Source organism: Hyaena hyaena, unplaced genomic scaffold (assembly GCF_003009895.1).
Source record: "Hyaena hyaena isolate Hyena2069 unplaced genomic scaffold, ASM300989v1 scaffold_38, whole genome shotgun sequence".
Classification (NCBI taxonomy): Eukaryota; Metazoa; Chordata; class Mammalia; order Carnivora; family Hyaenidae; genus Hyaena; species Hyaena hyaena.
The window spans coordinates 2,062,409-2,082,370 of NW_024080670.1; the positions used below are offsets into that span (position 1 = coordinate 2,062,409).

The window sequence follows — 19,962 nt, forward strand, 5'->3', positions numbered from 1 at the left end:
TCCATGCTGTTGAGTGTACGTATGAGCAGTTTATTCCTCTTACTGCTGAGGAACGTTCTGCGGTACCGATGTGCCATTTTGTTAATCATTCACCTGCTGAAGGACATCTGAGCTGTTTCCAGCTTGGAGCTGTTACAAATAAAGCTATGACAGGGCCACCTGGGTGGCTCAGTCGGTTCAGCATCTGACTTCAGCTCAGGTCATGATCTCACAGTCTGTGAGTTCGAGCCCCACGTCAGGCTCTGTGCCCACAGCTTGGAGCCTGGAGCCTGTTTTAGATTCTGTGTCTCCCTCTCTCTGCCCCTCCCCTACTCATCCTCTGTCTCTCTCTCTCTCTGTCTCAAAAATAAACTATAAAAGAATTTAAAAAAAAAAAAAAAAAAAAGGAACTTCCTTGGGTGGTTCTCACACCCAGTCAGGGTAGAGAGCCAGTCAGCGGCACACGGTTCTTAGGAGGTTGTTGAAAAGCTGTAAATCCCCTTATAATTTGAGCTTATATGTGAGCTTCGGCTGTATCTCTGCTGCAGCATGGATGCTACAGGTTTAGCTCATTCATTTCTGCAGACAATGCTGTCCTACTGTGCGCGTATCTAGCTAGCTGAGCAATCTGTCCGACCGGTCAGATCGTACTTTGCCGGGGGGGGGGGGGACCTCACTTCCTTTTTCCAACTCACACATACATGTTATTATGTACCCATATATATGACTAGCACTCACTTCTCAATTCTAATCCTAAAATGGGCGGATGAATGGAGGGGAGGGGAGACTCCATGAGTCTCTGCTGTAAGTTGTGACCTGAAGAGAATCACAATCAGATTCTTCCCTGTCAGTTTTCTCACCAGGATTCTGATGCATTGCTGCCAGTGGATCCCTGCCCAGAAGTCCGGAGTCCTGCCTCCTGAGGCACCCGAGGTGATGTGCCACCGTAGACCAAGGGGAAATGTGAGCGGGGACATGGAAAGGAGGAGGGCATGGTGTTTCTTCTAGCGCAGACACAGTTCTCAGAGAGGTCCGCTTCAGTGCACGGGGTGTACACCGCGGGGGAGCTGGAAAGGGCTCCCTGAAAGCCTCCCCCCACCAGCCCACCTGACCCCGGGAAGTCTCCACCCTCTCTGCCTGAAGACCACTGCTGGACACTCTTGACCCCCACCCCGCCCCAGGCCTCGGGCACTAAGGGGGAATGCTGGCCTTGGGGAGAATACCAGCATGTCTGAGATTCTGTTTCTCTCTTTCCAAAATAGACACCCCGGTCCCTGGGGGCCCCAGGCAGAGGCAGTGCGGGCCACGGGCAGTGGTCCCCACGTCCAGGCAGCCCGGCAGCAGGAACCTGGGGCTTCCCCGCGCCCCAGCACTGACTGGCACCCCTAACTGTCTTCCTCCTCGCAAAGCCTGCATTTAAACAAATCTTCCCTCCTCTTTCTTGTTTCTTCCTCCTCTTTGTCCTGGGCCACGCACGCGGACACAAAACTCAGCCACCAGGGCCATAGAGATACTCTGTCGCCATCTTCCTGGAAGCGGTTTGTGTGAGAGCGCACTCAGGAATTCTGCATTCACACCGAGAATGCCAGCTTAACATGAGGAAGTACAGCACTGGGGGCGCCTGGGGGGCTCAGCCAGTTAAGCATCTGACTCTCCATTTCGGCTCAGGTCACCGTGGTTCACGAGTTCGAGCCCCATGTCAGTGCAGAGCCTGCTTGGGATTCTCTCCCTCCCTCTCTCTGCCCCTTGCCCACTCTCACACACACTCTCTCTAAATAAATCTTTAAAGAGAAAAAGAAAAAGAAAGTCCAGTACTATCAGGGCGATGGCACATAAACCTCAAAGACACTGAGGTCCTGGGGGCCAGCTGCACAGTCATGCTCCTGGACACCTGGATGGCCTGTGGCTGCTTATAAGCTCTGATGACAGAGCTGAGTAGGTGGGACAGAGCCCATGTGGCCTGAAAGTCTAAAACAATTTACTGGATGGTCCTTCTTTAAAATTTTTAAATGTCTTTATTTATTTCTGAGAGACAGAGAGAGACAGCGTTGAGCAGGGGAGGGTCAGAGAGAGAGGGAGATACAGAATCCGAAGCAGGCTCCAGGCTCTGAGCTGTCAACAGACCCCGATGCAGGGCTTGAACCCACGAACCGTGAGATCAAGACCTGAGCCAAAGTCGGGTGCTCAACCGACTGAGCCACCCAGGTGCCCCAGGATGGTCATTTTTTAAAAAATAATGTTTATTTTGAAAGAAAGAGAGCACACATGTGTAAGAGGGGCACAGAGAGAGAGAGAGAGAGAGGGAGGGAGAAGAGAATCCCAAGCAGGCTCTGTGCTCCATCTCACAAACCGTGAGATCATGACCAGAGCCGAAATCAAGAGTCAGATGCTTAACCGACTGAGCCACACAGGCGCCCCTCTCCGTGTGGTCCTTTAAGAAAAGTCATGCCAACCACCGATTCTGATTAAATTCGCACTTCTCCAACCTTTTAGCTAACAGTACTCTCTTCGATCTGGAGCTTGCTTTCCATAAAATTTTCTCAACGCTAATCATAGCCCCTGAGAAGGTAGAGCTGAAGCATCACGTGTTTTGCGCTCCTCCTGCACAAGGGAGGTGAGGGGGGCGCCCGAGGGCAGGTCACAGCCTGCAGAGCTGCGGTGTCTGCAGAAAAGGAGATGTGTGTCCTAGGAAGGGGACAAAGGAACAGCTTCAGGAGTTCAGAGCAGTGTCGTCTGGTGTGTGGAAAGGGGGCAGGTGGGGAGAGGGGAGGGAGGAGGGGAACAGGAGGCAAGAGAAGATAAAGAGGCGAGGCGCTGAAGGGAGGCAGAAGAGGAGGGCGAGGAGCCCTAAGTCCTAGGTAGGGGAGGTTAGGCGCTGGGAGGGGGGCTGGGCAGGGGAGCAGGCGGGGGGAGTGGGCAGGGGGAGTGGGGAAGGGCAGGCTGGGAAGGGCAGGACCCGCTGGTTACCGGAAGCTGCCCCAGGCCTGAGGACTGGAGCCGGTCGGACTGGCTCCAGCAAGCGGCCTCCGCGGGAGCAGGGAGGGCGCACCGAGGGCAAAGCTGCCGCAAGGGGGCCAGGAGGAAGAGGCCGCCCCCCGGGGACCAGGAGCTGTGGGTGCTGAGTGAGGATGCGGAGGGCAGCCCGGCCCCGGCCCCCTGCCGCGCTCCGCAGGCACCGCCCTGAACACCAGGCAGCCGGTCCCTTCCCACCACAGGAGCAGGTCTTGTGCCGTATTTTACTCTCCTATCCATACACCTGTTTGCAAATCTCCAAGTCCTGCCGAAACCCTATGCTGAGCTCCTCGGGCTCACTTCCGACTTGAAGCACTTTTAAACAGATCCAAGTAACACCTCCAAAGGCTCAGGGGACTGAGCTTTAACCCCCAAAGGTGAAAGAACCCGGCTTCCCCAGGAAAGTCAGAAAGGTCATGTTGCCAAAGACCTGATCTGGTGAACTTCCGTCCAAAAAATCAAGACAAACCAAACAAATGAAAACCTGCAAGCCCTTTGGACATCTTTGCTGCCCAAGGGGGGATGCAGAATTCCTCCTTGTTGTCTGTTTTCCTAAACTCTCATCTCACAAACAGCACAACTGTGACCCCGTGAAAGCTATCTGGGCACCATGAACCTCACTTTCCTTGCTGGGTCCCGTTCATTTACATATTTATTTATCCAAGAGAAGAGAACCACCCAGTGACCTTCTCTCTCTTTCTCTCTCTCTCTCTCACACACACACCAGTCAGAAGACAACCTCTGTGTGCCTCAAACTCCAAGAGCTCGCTCTCAACGCGACAGCAAATGCCACAGGTGGAGACGGAGTTGGAGGAAAAAACAATCTGTATAATTCTGCTGTTTGGAAGGTGCTCAGCAGAAGAGGATTAACTCTCAAAACTTCCTGCCCAACGTAAAAAGCCTCAGGGAAGTTTCTCGTTCTTCGCACATTCTGTTATGTAAGATGGACAGCTGGGCCCACACAGGAAGGTTCTTCCTCGGTTCTTCCCTACTGTTACTAGGCCTCATACTTGGAAGAAGAGAAACCGTGTTCGTTTTCGGATTCCAAGGACTCAGTCTCACACAGGCAGACATGGAAAAGCATACAGTCCTCCAAACAGGTGAAAATACGCAACACGTGTAATCAGCTGGACTTCCGAGCGCGATTCTGGACTTCCTGGCACCTCCCTAGCTACACCTGCCTGCTCTTTATCAACAAACTCAGAGGCTCTTGTGAATTTCTTTTTTTTGTTTTAACAGTTTTGTGCTTTTTTTCTTAATGTTTATTTTTGAGAGAGTGAGAGACAGTGTGAGCAGGGGAGGAGCAGAAAGAGAGGAAGACACAGAATCTGAAGCTGGCCCTAGGCTCTGAGCTGTCAGCACAGAGCCCGATGCGGGGCTTGAACCCACAAGCCGTGAGATCATGACCTGAGCCGAAGCTGGACGCTTAACCTACTGAGCCCCCTAGGCACCCCTTACAAATTTCTTTAAATGGGCGTCCAGAGGATTCATGGAAGAAAAAAGTCTGCCAGGGGACAGTGGTTTCATCTGCAAATATCTAGGTGCTCTTTATGCAAAGGACACGGGGACCGCCTGTCCTGTGTGCAGAGAGTTTACGCTTCCCCGCCACATGGGGGGTGCAGGCAAGGCGGAGAGTGTTGAAAGGTATTGATCGTGATTTCTGGAAACAGTGGGCCAGGGAGATGGTCCATTACTGGGGCGTGTGCTCAGAGCCAGACGGCTTAGTTTCATTTTTATATTGATGTCCTGTAAGGAGAACGGAAGCAGGACTGCCCTGGAAGGTAAAACGGTTACTCTGCATCACAGCTTTTCACAAAGGCAAAAATGCAGATAATGCAGTCAGTCACATGTGGGCTAAAAACTGCTAACACCAGTCAAACAAAAGGATCACAGGGGACCATTCTGGAGCAGCCATTTAAAATGGCCACTGGGTGCCTGGGTGGCTCAGTCGGTTGAGCGTCTGACTTCGGCTCAGGTCGTCCGACTTCGGCTCAGGTCGTCCGACTTCGGCTCAGGTCGTGATCTCATGGTTCGGGGGGTCAAGCCCCACATGGGGCTCTGTGCTGACAGCCAGCTCAGAGCCTGAAGCCTGCTTTGGATTCTGTGTGTCCAGCTGTCTCTGCCCCCACTCCGCCCACACACACTTGCTCGCTTGCTTGTTCTCTCTCTCCGAAAAAAACGTTAAGAAAATATTGTACTATTTTGTCACCTGGTTCCAATGGCCCTGGGGTGGACCTCGCGCGTATGTGTGTACTCATTAACAGTTTCCTGGGGCTTCTGGGTGGCTCAGTCCGTCAAGCATCTGGCTCTTCATCTCAGGTCGTGATCTCATGGTTTGTGGGTTCAAGCCCCGCACTGGGCTCTGGCAGTGCGGGGGGTTGCATGGGATTCTTGCTCTCTCCCTCTTTCTCTGCCTCTCCCCAACTCACTCTTTCTCTCTCAAAATAAATAAACCTAAAACAACAAAAACACGGGGTGCTTGGGTGGCTCAGTCGGTTGAGTGTCCGACTTCAGCTCAAGTCATGATCTCACAGTTTGTGAGATTGAGCCCCACACTGGGCTCTGTGCTGAGGTGCAGAGCCTGCTTGGGATTCTCTCTCTCTCTCTCTCTCTCTCTCTGTTCCTCCCCGACTTGGGTTTTCCCTCTCAAATAAACTTAAGAAACAAAAAAACCCACAAAACACAAAAAACAATGTAGGCAGAAAAGAACGTTTACACCAAAATGAGCACAGCCCCCTTAGAATGCTCACAGTGTGAAGCAGTCCAGTTATTCCAACGAGGCAACCACACTTAAAAACAATGGCAATCTCCTCCGTTTAGAACCTTTCAAGACACTGGAGAAATCAGTCTCACCAAATGACTTTCTCTACATACACCAAAACACACGCTTTTGTTTTGTTTTGTTTTGTGGAAAAGGAAATTACGCCATATATCCTGCCGTACACCTTGATTTTTTCCCATTTAATGATGTATCACAGAAATACGTGCACACACGTGGCTGACAGGAGGACGGAGAAGGCACTGGCTGGCCTACTGCGTGCATCTTCGTGTACAGCCTGGTGAGCTTCAGGCACCCTCTTACAGTCATACTTTGCAGGACACCAAATGTGAGCAAGGAAGTCCAAGTTCTCTGTACAAGCACATCGGACAGATATGCTTTGCTAGGGTGCTGGTGTCAGGCACGTGGATTCCAAGCGGTCTCAAACTCTTTCGGGGCTGAAGTAGGGTACAGAAACCACCGCCAAACAACACATGCATGAATGAAAGGCGGGCGCTTCTAGAGAGAGCCTGCCGTAAAATGGGAACAGTGAAAAAGTCAGCCGACTGAAGCAAGGTCACTCCCCCCGCCCCCCACTTCTCTCTCTTTAAGGTCAGGGTGTAGCCACAGGCTTCCTTAGAGCCATGCATCAAATCTTAGCTTCTCTCTGGAGAAGAGTGGGAACTGCAAGTCCCACATGCGTGTCTGAAGAATGGAGGGTTAAATCAAACAAAATTCTCGAATCGGTCAAATCACTTCCAAACTGATGCACAAAGGCCACGTCTTCACCTCCGAGCCCAGCTGAAAACGTTCCCGTATTATCAAGGCAAATAAGAACTCAAATGCTGGAGAACTGCAGGGAAGCATCGACCCCAATCGGTCCCCTCAACCATGCGTCTTCGGAGGGACGCCGGGGGCAGCTGGCATGCAAACGGCTGACACGCGGCTCCGGCTTCACCGGCAGGTTCACTACCATCTGAAAGGCAGAGACGTTCCCGCAACTTACCTCCGTCATCCAAGGGCCGTGTCTGTACTCCGTATCCATACACTGAGGGGTCCACTAGAGGTGTGGAATTATTCAAGTGAGGAATTGAATCAATTTTAGCAGCAATCTACAGAGAGAATCAGATTTAAAGACTCAGTAACAAATCCGGGCTCCTTCTGAGGGAGACAGCCGAGAGCTCTCTAACCCGCTTCTCCCCTGCCCTACGTTAAAGGCAGTGTCCCCGAGAGGACACTTTTCACTGCCAATTGAGTCTTCTTTCAGCCTCAGTAACAATGTGTCTTTAGAAATAAAATACTTTGCAACACGTGTCTTCTACAAATCAGTATTTCTAAGCCAACGCTTGAAAGACAGGTACAGTGCATTCTAAGAAAAAAGGCAGGCCATCAACACGAAGAACTTCGTTCAAAAGGTTTTGGCACATGACGCGCCTGGGTGGCTCTGTCGGATGAGCGTCTGACTTCGGCTCAGGTCATGATCTCACAGCTCGTGAGTTCAAGCCCTGCGTTGGGCTGACAGCTCAGTGCCTGGAGCCTGCTTTGGATTCTATGTCTCCTTCTCTCTTCTCTCCCCCTCCCCCGCTCACACTCTGTCTCTCAAAAATGAATAAACGTTAAAAATTTTTTTAAAAAAATAAAGGTTTCAGCACAGGATTCCCTTAAGAAACCAATTCCCAGTACTACTTCAAAGGCTGCATTTGCTTAAACGTGACCGCTCGTTAGGAAAACATCCATCCCGTAACTTTGATGCCTATTAAGTGATGATGTCATCTCTGCAGACACACAAACAACAGCGAGCGGCTCCCCAATGGGGGTGTCCGAGCAGCGGGGGGGAGGGCTGTCTGTCCAGGCTACCGCAGAAGGATTCCTGCGCCGGAGAAAGCAAGAGACCTCTCAGAGTGACTTCAATTTTCAATATTATTGGCTTAAAAAAAAAAAAAATCATCCAGCTACTGAAGTGTTTCTCCCCAGAAACAAATGCTGTGAGGAACATTTTTATCTACTTTGTTCACAGGAGAAAGTTAAATGGAATCTTTCTGATGAATCAGCTCTTTATCACTTAATCGAAGGAACATTTACAGCAACTGCTCTTGATCTCAGTCCCTAAGTCAAGCCTAAGAAGTCGGGGTGGACTAAGGGGCAGACAGAAGGGCTGTCCCCCAGAGTGGGGCCTTCAGGGTAGTTCTGGGCTCGTCCAAATGCACCCAGAAGTCTGAAAGCTTCGGGGACCAACATGAATGCCTTAAAACAAATTAAAAAACCCCAAGATGACCATGACACTGCAAACCCAAGGCAGGACTCAAGCGTCAGGGACCCAGGGGTCAGGTGTCTCCCTCCGGCCACTAGTCGTGTGGGCAAGCCCCTCCCCCCTCTGCAGCAGCTGCTCTGGACGCACCAGCACTGGCCGCACAGTTTGGGCTAAGCTAACAACATACTCTTGGGGCACCTGGGGGGCTCAGTCGGTTAAGCGTCCGACTTTAGCTCAGGTCATGATCTCACGGTTCGTGGGTTCGAGCCCTGCATCAGGCTCTGTGCTGACAGCTCAGAGCCTGGAGCCTGCTTCAGATTCTGTGTCTCCTCTCTCTCTGCCCCTCCCCTGCTCATGTTGTCTCTCTCTCTCTCTCTCAGAAATAAATAAAACATTAAAAAAAAGATTTTAACATACTCTCAACACAAAGGAGCTCTGGATACTAGAAAGCCCTTCACAGACAGCATGACTGAAAATGAGGCAACTCGTCCAACAAATGCCGAGTGCCTACTGTGTGCCGGGCTCTCTTCCACGCCCCGGGCTCCTGTGGTGAACGAGAATAACCAGGCCACTGCTCTCTGCGTCAGCAGTTGGTGGAGAGTGACAGGTCGTCATGCTGGGCAAGAGGCGATCATTTCAGCTGGTGACAGGCATTATACTAATAAGAGAAGATAACGAATTATGCTAATAAGAGAAGGTAAGTGGGTAGGAGAGCTACTTGACACCTGGTGATCAGGGAAGGCCACTCTGATGTCTTTAGATCATGGGAGCTAATGCCTAGCAAATGAGGAAGAGCATTCCAGACAGAGGAAACAGCCCGTACAAAGGCCCTGAGGCAGAAGCCAGCCTGGTAGGTATGAACACAGAAGAGAGAGGTCAATGTCACTAGAGAAGAAAGAACTAGATGACACAAGCAAGGGCTGGTTGGCCAGGGCTCCAGGCCATGGTAAGGGGCCTGGACTTTATAGGAAGGGTGACAGGAAGCAGCTGCAAGGCTTAGTAGGGAAGTGACATGGGTACTGATTTACTTTTCCAAAAGATCGCCTTGACAAGGAAAATAGATTCTAAGGAGACAGGAGTAGGAAGATCATTTAGGAGCTATTCTAGGTCAGGGGTCAGCAAAGTATGGCTGGTGAACCTCCGGCTTTTGTAAAGAACGTTCTACTGGAACACAGCCACATGCATTTGTCGAACTGCACGGAGACCATATGGGGTCCAGGGCCCACATATATCACCTACTGTTTGCGCCTTTACAGGGAAAGTCTGCCGACGCCTGTCGAGGTAGAGATGATGGTACCCTCAATGGGGGCTTGTTTAAAAATATTATTATAAGTAACCTACAGTAACAAGACTGCTGCCAGAAACCCAACCTCCTATATCCAAGGGGCCATTTGCTATAAAACAAAATACGGTACAAACCCTGCCCAGTAGCATTCTACCGCTGACTTGCAATCTCACTTTCCCTATTTGTTTTGGATAAGCTCGGGGAGGTTGGCTACTTAAAATCCAAAAGTATACTTTTAACGACGCAGCTGGCCAAACAGGTGGATTAAGAGGTGAGAATATGGCAGTGGCCCCTGCCCCCGGAGACCCTCGCATCGGCCGTAATAGACTAAGTGGTAACTGACCGACGTGGGGGTCTTCAGGATTACTGGCCCAGAGAGGGCCCAGACTGCTCCCAATTTAGTCAATCACGACGACCCCAAAACATAAAGAAAGGGGGACAAGGGATCACGATTATCAAGAGTCCCCCAACAGAGTGCATGTCAAATCACCCCCAAACACAGACCCCCAAGACATAAACTGGCACATTCCCTGCTCCCTTCTGATGACACCTCTTAGCTTCCGGATCTTTTCACTTCCTTCCAAAGTAGCTAGAATGTGTTCCTGAGTCTTGGGCCCTCCTTATAATCTCTACAGTTAGGTTTCACATGTTGCTGGAATGTCATTTTTTCCCCCAAAGCCGATATGCTAAAAATGTTACAATAGTTTCCTGTTCCTAGATTTGATTAAAGGCTGAGGCTCTCAGATTTGTTCTTAAGTCATGTTTACCTCAGTTATCTATAATTTGGGAAATTTCCACTAAGAGAAAAGCAGTGCAGAATACCAGTTAAGAGGTGTAGCCCTGAAGTCAATGGGCTGCACTTGAACTCTGGTTAAACAAATGTTAAATACGAGTTTGACAATACAAGATACAATTATATCACTGACAATACATTGTATGTACGACAACATTCTGTATAGAGACAGTGTACTCTTTTCTTCATACAAATGTACCCTTGTTTCAAGAAATGCTTTTATGAGGGGCGCCTGGGTGGCTTAGTTGGTTAAGCGTCTGACTTTCACTTAGGTCATGATCTCACGGTTCGTGGGTTCGAGCCCCGCGTCGGGCTCTGTGCTGACTGCCAGCTCGGAGCCTGGAGCCTGTTTCAGTCTGTGACTCCCTCTCTCTCTGACCCTCCCCTGCTCATGCTGTCTCTCTCTCTCTCTCCTAGAAATAAATAAAAAAAAAAACATAAAAAAAAAAAAAAAAAAAGAAATGCTTTTATGAGTCCACTAAAGGAGTTAAAATTTTGTGAGTGTTTACTATGTGCTGGGTACTCTGCAAAGGGCATTTTAAATACGCTCTCACTTGTTCCTCACCGTGATTCTCTAGGAGGCTGGTATTATTTCCATTTTAAAACAAGGAAAAGTGAGGCTCAGAGAGGTTTAATGCTCTGCCCAAAGTCACACATGTCACAAGCGGAGGCACCGTACTTAAACCCGGCCCACCCAGCTCTAGTCTGTGCTATTAACCACAGCACTGGGCACCTCCCTTCTTCTGCCTAAAACTTTCTTAAATGCATCTCTCTTCCCAAAGACCTAAGACCCAGTGATTTCCAGGGCACAGAGCTCAAGCAAGTCCTCACATCGTAACTGATCGTTCTGGCGGGAGGTGAGGTACGGTGTAGGCCAGGAAACCCCAGAGCACTGAAGCCAGGATAATCCAACAAAACCAAGGCCAGCGCAGAGCTTATCAGAGAGCATGACCTTGAGCGGAGTTTGCTACTGATTTTTTACCACTTGATCCCCTTTCCCACTCTTTTGGAGGGAGGCAAGGAGGAAAATCAGTTCTCTTGCTACACGTGCTGTTTTAGGCGCCGTAATATGATGAGATACTAACTAATGTCATACTCACTTCACCCCGACTCCGAATAGTTAGCAGAAATGGGAAGGGGAGCACTGCACTAGGAGTCAGTCGGTCAAGAGCCCTGGTTTTCCAACCAGCTCTTCCAGGGTTAGGTGAGACCTTCAGTGGCCTTGCTCCTTGGGGCACTTGCCTGTGAAGTGCAGAGACAGACTAAACCAGTGTTTTCCAGGGGGAAGTACGCAGGCATTTTCGGGAGATGCAAGGATAAATGTTTTTAAACTTCTGTATACACGTATTTCTTAGTTACCTTCCACGCGTGGCAAAGTTTTTCACTTATGATAGGGATTAGACTTCCTTTCAAAAATATTTTAAATGAACCTGAATTTTAATAAGATCAAAAAATACTAAGTAAGTACACATTGAGGGTCAGATCGTGAAGGCGGATATGCACATCATTCAATTTAGGAAACAGCGATGAATTATTCCCTGGGGCACAACTCTGCTACTAAAATGCTCTGACAAGGTTCATAATCCGAGTAGTTCGCCTCGTAAATCCAAACAGGAAGCTGTAACTATCTCCGCAGCCTCACGCGTATTAAAACACTATGCCGGGGGCACTATGCTGGGGGGCTCAGTCGGTGAAGCGCCCGGCTTCGGCTCAGGTCATGATCTCACGGTTCGTGGGTCCGAGCCCCGCGTCGGGCTCTGTGCTGACAGCTCGGAGACTGGGGCCTGTTTCAGATTCTGTGTCTCCTTCTCACTCTGACCCTCCCCTGCTCACGCTGTCTCTCTCTCTCAGAAATAAATAAAAACATTTTTTAAAAATTAAAAATAAATAAATAAGACACTACGCCAACCAGGAACAGGCAGAGCCACCTGAATGCCGGGGCAGCCACACCCTGCATCCGTGGTAGGGCCGCCGTTGGTGGTCGCGGGCCCCGTGAGCGCAGGCTGAGGGCTCCCCCCACCTGCCAGGGAGCAGGAACCCAGCTTGCCCCCCGGGGGCCTCTGCTGCATCCCCATCCCGAGTGGCCCCCGCCGAGGCACCGAGAATACAGGGGCTGGACCTTACGTGCCCGCTCCGCACGGCAGGAAGAAACAGGAGGTCACCCACGCAGTGGAGCCCAACGGCCGGGACCACGTCCCGGATGGAGGGCCTGGGGTCAGGGTGCGCAGGAACCAGTCCCGCGCCCCAAGAGGCCCCCAGGGGAGCAGCGGCGTATCAGGCTTACTGCCCCCCCCGACGGAGTGCCTGCCTGGTGCCCTCATCTCGTCCCCACGGGGACCTTACACGGTCGCTACTCTTCTCATTGCCGTGGGGCCGGGAGCGTCCCCCTGGAACTGGAGCCACAGGGAGAGGGACGGACAATGTAAAGCACCCGGAACAACATCAGGCACGAAGTATGAGATAAGAAGTGTTTATTTTGATATTTTATTCAATAATAATAATAATAATAATACAGAAAAGGGCACAGATCATAAGTTTACAGATCGTTGAATGTCCACTTACTAAAATGCCTGTGCGACTCGGGTCAAGACCAACAAACAGAACATTACGGGTACCATTACCCCTTCAGTCACTACCTACCCCCAACTCCCAAGGGGGGCCTCCTAACTTCTAATACTAGCTATTAAAAAAAATTACTACAACCACCAATGACCTCCATTTTCCAGATGACGAAACTAAGGCTTAAAGAAGTTCCTTTAACTAACTGCCTGTCCTCTCACCCAGCCAGCACATGGCAGAGCCAGAGCCTGAATCCAAGTCTCTTAACAGGCACTTCAGTGCACGACAGCACTCCCACACCCACGGGGACACAGCCCGACTCCGGACGCCTGACCACAGACGGTACCGAACCCCCCAGGGCTTGTTTCTTCCCATATGTATACTCCTCGATAATAAAGTTTAACTTCCACGTTACGTACAGTAAGAGATGAACAATAATTAAAAATAAGAGAATTGTCTAACAACACACTGTGAAACAAGGTTATGTGAATGTGGTGTAGCTTGCACTGTGCCCACTCTTCTTGCGGTGACGGGAGGTGAAGGGCAGAGGTAAGAGACAGAGGCGTCACGCAGGAGCATTAGGCTACTACTGACCTGACCACACGTCAAGAAGATCTTTTGCTTCTGGACTGTGATGAACCAGGAGTAAATGAAACCCCATAAAGCAAAACCACAGATGAGGGGAGGGGGCTACTGAACTCTCCCCTGGGATTTCGTGACCATCCCACGAGAAAACACACATGAAGTCCTTGCCTGGCATCTAGCACAACAGGGGCTCGATGAATGCTGGCTATTGTCGTGAGAGACGGGGCCCTGGCCGATCCCGCCCTATTTATTGGCATGAACCAAAACGAGGAATTCTACAGGCCAAATAAGACTCAGCTCTTCATGGTAGCTTCTCTGACAACTCCATGGCACCCACATTTGGGCAGAAATAAGTACTCCCTTCTCTATGTTTGCAACGCATGTTATAAACGACCTTTGCAAAACGTAATTCACTGACACCGTTATTGGTTATACTGTGTCCCCGCCACAGGGAGCTCTTTGAACAGGAGCTTTGTCTCAATCCTCTTAGTACCGCTAGGCCCAAGGATTTTTTTAACTGAGAACTCTAAGGCCCAGCTGTAAGAGAATTCACGAACCTCCTGAAATGACATGGCGGTGGTGAGGTTCAAAGTTGTCAAGAATCTTAAAAAGGTCCATGTTCCCGAAAGTTAAAGCACAACTTCCCTAACGCACAGCAAAGTGCTTGACACGCGGAAGGTACCCCTCAAAGGTCTGCTAAATGTAAAGCGGGTCTGGAGAAGCCCGTCGGGAGGCAAAATGCTAAGATGCTCTAAGGCGAAATAACGCACCCGCTGGGACCTCCAGCAGAGGCCCTAAAGAGGGCACGTCCATTCCCCACCTACCCTACGTCCCAGCGAATTCCACCTGCGTCCTTTGATGCTCTGTTCAGATTCTGACATGTGTCAGAGATGGAAGATTAGGCAGCCACCTCTGTGAAGGAATGGAATTTCCTTAGAATGCGGAAAACATGGTCCAAGAATGACTGCGGGTATGAACCCTTTGTGTGCCTTTGAGAAAACTGCTTTATTTCCTTTTGGCTCATTATGTTCAAATATACGCTAGATGAGGATTAGAACCCAACTACTTCCCTTGCGGGCTGTAAGGACTAAGCCCGCAAGAAGAGGAAGCCAGCCCCAGCCTGTCTTATCTTTGTGCCGGCCCACCACCCAGGCACCAGGCCCATGGAGTCAGAGATCCTCAAAATACGGCAGGCAATTCAAATCCCGTCGCTACTTCTATTAACACTACTCAGTCTTGCAAGTGATTTGTTACCATCCGGTGTGAGGATAAAAGTATAGTTTCTGTCTCCAAAAGAAGTTCTGACTATTCTTTCCCAAGTATCTTTACAAAAGAACACCAGAGGCAACACGTTCTCAAGAGAGGGGATTCTTAACAGAATAAAAGGGGTGCACCGAAAAGGCTGGGGGGAGGGGGAGTCTGAACAGATGCCCAAGATAACATAACGCAAAGCAAAGAACCAGAACGGTACGGTCAATTTTTTTTTTTCCAGCTCCAACTAGATGTCAGCTCTGAAGGTTTGCAGGCTTGAAGGAACTACTGGCATTATCTAGCTTAACGTTTCCGGAAATGCAATTGGAGAATATGACTTGGTTTTATGAAAAGGGAGTATGAAATGACATAACCTCAGGGTACTTACAATGCACACCTCAAACTCTCGTAGGACTTAACACACACAAGCATGTTAAAGGTTCCGAAAAGTCCTGCATTTAAAGAAGTCAATTCACCATTACTTAGCCCCGTATTCCCCAAACGTATCTGTCCATGACCGCACTCCCACGGAAGATCTATGAACAGCCTGTTGATCGAGTGTTGGGAACGGCTGGCCCAGCCTCAGGTCATACAGCCACCTGTAGGAGACCCAGGTCTCCTAAATCTCCACAAACACTTCTTTCCATTAAAAATTTCAAATAAAGGGGCACCTGGTGGTTCAGTCGGTTAAGCGTCCGACTTTGGCGCAGGTCAGGATCCCGCGGGTTTGTGGGTTTGAGCCCCACGACGAGCCCTGGGCTGACAGTTAGCTCAGAGCCTGGAGCCTGTTTCAGAGTCTGTGCCTGCCTCTCTCTCTCTGCACCTCCCCTGCTCACGCTGCCTCTCTCTCAAAAATATATCAAAAAAAAAAAAAATCTTTCCTTTAAAAAAAAAAAAAAATAAGAAATTTCAAATAAAAACCAGAAATGGACTCACAATTTGGAAAAGGCTGAGGGGGGAAACTTTCTGACTAGGCATCCCAGTGGCAACCCAGACAGCCAACGCCCTGTGTAAAGAGGTGGCTGCTCCTAGGCTCCCGCTGAGTACCGCCATTCTAGAATGTGGGAGCCGTGTGGCCAGACTTCTTCTAGAAATCTCAAGTTTTACGGGACGTCATTCTAGTTTCTAAGCATTGGCATCGTGTGGGTCCCACAAAGCATGCCCGCAGCGTCCCCCCCTCCCCCCCATGAGCCTTCTCCAGCCCGTGGGCCACCAGCTTGAGGGCTCTGGTCTAGGCAAATCTGTACTTACAGAATAAATGGGACGTCAGAAGAAACCACAGTCGGATGATACATTTGGGCTACCAGATTTTAAAAGAAAGATAAAGAAGTCTCTACTGAAAAGGAGAAAAACCTTAGAAATGTCCAGGAGTACGTATTGCGCCTTTACTATTTACCTTCCAATACCAAATAAGAATTTTGGGGCTTCGGGGAAAGTGGTGACCTGAATGAGCTGTCACATCACCAAAACCCTTGAACAAGGACTCGCTCTTTACCGGGTACTCTATGGGGTCCTACCAAAGACAGAACAGCCCAGTGATTTCCCGCAGACACTGGTTTCTTCAAGCGTCTGATGGGGCAAAAATGCATGTACATTCAGGAGTGGGTCCCTCGTGAAATGAAGACCTGAGTTACTCAGCCTGGGTGTGTGTGAGGCAGTCTCAGCGGAGCACAGCTTAAGTCGATGGGAGCACTCCACACACTGGCCATGAGTCAGAAACATCATACACTAAGGAAGCGAAGGCAGTCTCTTTGTGGGAGTGACCAAGAGCCAACGAACAAAGGCTTTTTCGTTTAATGGTGGACGTATACCGTCGTAAAGGCAATTTAGTGCGTGCACACAGCACGCAAGCCAAACCATCCACTGCTCAGGCTCAAAGTGGGCGACGGCAGCACGGGCTGGCATTTTCCGGAGGACCAAGGAAATTCTGAGGCCCCAAACTGATGAACACTTCCAAAAAAAAAAGTATGGTAAAGAACAGCTTCCAGGCCTACCAGACTGTCAAAAGGCCACTTACGTACCGGCTCTGCAGTGGCCCGGTCACAATCATGAGGGTGCAGGACCATCGTGACGCTCAACTCCGACAGGCACCAGTCACACTGTACTTATGCGAACAGAACATCCCCACAGTGTGCCACACAGAGGCACTGACCACGTCTAGGTCGACCCAGGAGCTTCAAGTCCCGAAAGGCATCAGCAGTGAGGCAAGAGAACTTCTATTTAGGGGCTGACTGACAGGCAGGGGGCTCAACCCGGGGAAGGCGCTGGGAATCCGCAGTACACCACGGCGCCACGTAGTCCCATTAACACGCAAATGTGCGCACTAGATGATGGACGCTACTCAACCCCTGGCAGTGGGCTTTGGGGGGTAATTTTTGTTTTTAGAAGAACAAACCCGACAGAAGTGATCTGTACGTACGCGTCCATCATGTCCACGAGGACGTCTGGTAGCCCAGGCAGTCAGGGCAGAAACGCAGCGTGGCTGGAGAAGGGGATGGCCGAGGCCAGTCTGACTTGGAGTCCACCTCTCACCCTTACTAGGACCCTCCTGCTCGCTCTAAACGAGGTTAACACTTTCTTTGTGCTGACCTGCCACTGAGTTGGGAGGACTGAGCACGCTTTCTCAATACCCAGCAGTGTTAGATCTTCATCCCTAGGGCCGAATCAGACCACACTTGGATGTTCGGATGCTTCCCTTCAGAGCGGCCATACAACTCGCTCATGCCAAACACTCTTAACTCTCTGCTGGGAAAAAAATTTAAATTTTACACAACCTCGGGGACCCCGTTTCGATCATCAGAGGGAACTAAGTAACAAGTGGTTACTTGTTACTGGTCCCCTTTGTTGGTAAGGGTCCGAAGGATGCGCAGGGGGCTTCGAGATGCCAGGCAGGAGGCCGAGTGGATTAGGTACTGGGCTCCACACACCAGACTTAATAGAAACGGCAGGTTCGAATCCCAGCAGGGTCAGTTTGGACTTTACTGTGATCTTCTGGATAAAGCGAGCACATGACAGCTTACTGCTCCCTGACAAACTAGTGAGGGCTTTAGAGGCCACCGCTGGGGTTGATGAGGACACGTGGGGGCGGGGGGGGTGTGTGTGGAGGGAGGGAAGCTGTGCGACCATTTAAATAAAGAAATACACTTTTATTTCCAGTTACTGGAGAGGAAAAAGGCACATCTCTGCAATACGCTGTGTATACAATGAAGCTGAACCATCACCGTCTGGATGCCCAAATAATTTGAGCCCCTTTGAGGTAAGCTTGTCTATAAAGCATACAACAGTTGCAATTTCTAACATTCCATTCTTGCTCAGTGCGAATCTATAAATAAACCTAAAATTACCCACCAACCTGTTTCTTTTTCTTTAGATTTTTAAAGGCCATCAAATCCTTGGAGATAGTATCGACCTCCAGCTGTTAATATTCGGAAGTAACACACTTACAGCACTGTCTCCCGTGGGCTTATTACTATTCCAGTCAATGGTGCATTTCAGAGCTGGGAACATTTCCAGTGAAGTTTTCTTTGCTAGTAGTAAACACCACTGCTTCAACAATCCACATTAGGTCAGCATTTAACAGAGGGTCTCCCTCTCTCTTGAGCAGGCTGTCCAAGAATACGAGTTCAACCACTGGCCCAAGAGAAGCAGCAAGTCTTCTCAATGGTTCAAAATTCATTTTATGTTCAACTACAGGCCTTCTGCAAACTGAGGATCTGAGCTCTTTAGGGCAGTGACTATAATTCTTCCTGGACACAGAAGGCCAACAGGTGCTTGTCACATATCAGCACAAAGCGAAAGCCATTACTTATTAGTAGCCAGTGAGAAACAAAGTTCAGGACCCTGTACTGTAGAGGAGAGCAGTGGAACACGCCGCCGGCAAGCAGAGTGGTGGAAGGGGAGCTGGATGGCCAGTTCATCCATTACAGCCACTGGTTGGCTCTGAAGTCTAAGTAAGATGGATACTCACTACCGGACTGGTTGACGCCTAGGCAGTAAGTGACAAGTCATCAGATAAAATTTGAGGTGGAACCACAGGTTTGGAAAGTTCTGGGATCCAACAGAATGTCTATAGGAGCATCAGTATTAAAATGAAAAGTCAGTATCTGGGAAACAGGTAGGGTTCCCTCCCCTGGAATACTGGAAAGAGATGTAAAGACCACATCTTCAAGCGACCAAGTGCAGAGACCTTCTTCTAACACAATGAGTCCTGTGGCTTTCTGTTAGGAATCAAGCAGTAATTAGTTATAGCCCAACTTTTAAAACTGTCAGTTAGTATGCCTACAATTAAATAGGAAGAGATGCTGCATCTACGACACTCAGCAGAAAAGGTTTAAGTGTCAGAGCTGACTTGTACGATTTACACACAATACAAGGACATTTTGTTTGCTCTAAGCACCCTGCCAGAGGCCAGAAGATTCCTGGCAGGTCCCATATTCATTCTCCTGGGAAGCTGGCAACCTCTTAAAACCCAGTTTATTTAACTCTGACAAAATGCAGGACATTGTCAGATGGTAAAGTTTCACCGTTGAGATGAGTCCGTATCACATTCTCCCCGAGGGAGGAAAAACTATTGCCCGTATGGGATTTCTACGTTTTGTGGAGCCCCCGCACCTAGTTAACATCTTCCTCTCCCCCCTGTCCAAGAGCAACTTCAAGAGTAAAATACCCTCGAACTCCTTCCACTCCCCCCTTGGAATACAGGAAGTCCGAAGACGATGTTTTCCAAGTTTTAAGAAGCTACAGGGCCCGAGACGGCCGCTCTCTGTCTATACCCGGGTCCTCACCGTCAGCTCCCCAGCCCCCTTCCCCTCGCGAACCCCAGAAGCCCACGCTGGATGCCCTGTAGGTCCAGCCCGGGCGCGGGGGCGCGATGGGGCCAAGTGACCCCGGCAAACCGTCTCCCAGCAGCTGCACCTAGGAGAGCCGCCCGACAGGCTGGGCCTGGGCGTCGCGGCGGCGCTTCATCCCTCGGCTTCCCCGGCTGCAGGAGCCCCAAGAAAAGGCCGAGCGCGGCCGAGACGTCAGCCCGGGCCGCCTCCCGCCCCCCAGGCCCGACCCCCTCCTCCCAATCGGGCCCGGCCCGGCCCCGCCTCGGGCTCCCGTGCTCCCGCGCTCCCGCCAGCCCGCCCCGCCCGTACCTGCCGGACCCGGTGCAGGGCGTCCACGAAGCCCTCGGCTTTCATCCCCACCGGAGCGCTCTGCCCCTGCACCAGCTCCGCCATTACCGCCCCCGCCGCCGCCGCCGCCGCTCAGCTCCCCTGTCCGGCCTCCAGCTCCGCTCGGGGACCCGTAGCCGGAAAGGGAAAGTCGCCCCACTTCCGGCGGAAGGGAAGCCGGGACGCTCGAAGCAAGGGGAGCCGTGTCTATGCGAGGGGCGGGGCCAGGGCACGTGACGCCGGCCCGGCCGGAAGTGGGGGCGGGGCCGCGGGCGCGAGGGCGTGTCCAGCGCAGGCGGCCGCTGACTGGCTTCGAGGAACAGGTAGCTGTTC

General features: G+C 50.7%; 1 protein-coding gene across 2 annotated transcripts in view; it reads right to left on the minus strand.

The window, feature by feature from the left end:
• The window catches only part of FUBP3 (far upstream element binding protein 3), a 51,061-nt gene extending 31,306 nt beyond the window's left edge, over window positions 1-19,755 (minus strand). For both annotated transcript variants that reach the window (XM_039229636.1, XM_039229635.1), the window contains exons 1-2: window positions 19,612-19,755; window positions 6,756-6,861 (exon numbers count right to left, since the gene is read on the minus strand). In XM_039229636.1, coding sequence (XP_039085567.1) covers window positions 6,756-6,861; window positions 19,612-19,695 — 190 coding nt within the window. In that variant the 5' untranslated portion in view covers window positions 19,696-19,755. The remainder of the gene's footprint in view (window positions 1-6,755; window positions 6,862-19,611) is intronic.
• Between the last annotated feature and the right edge of the window lie 207 nt (window positions 19,756-19,962).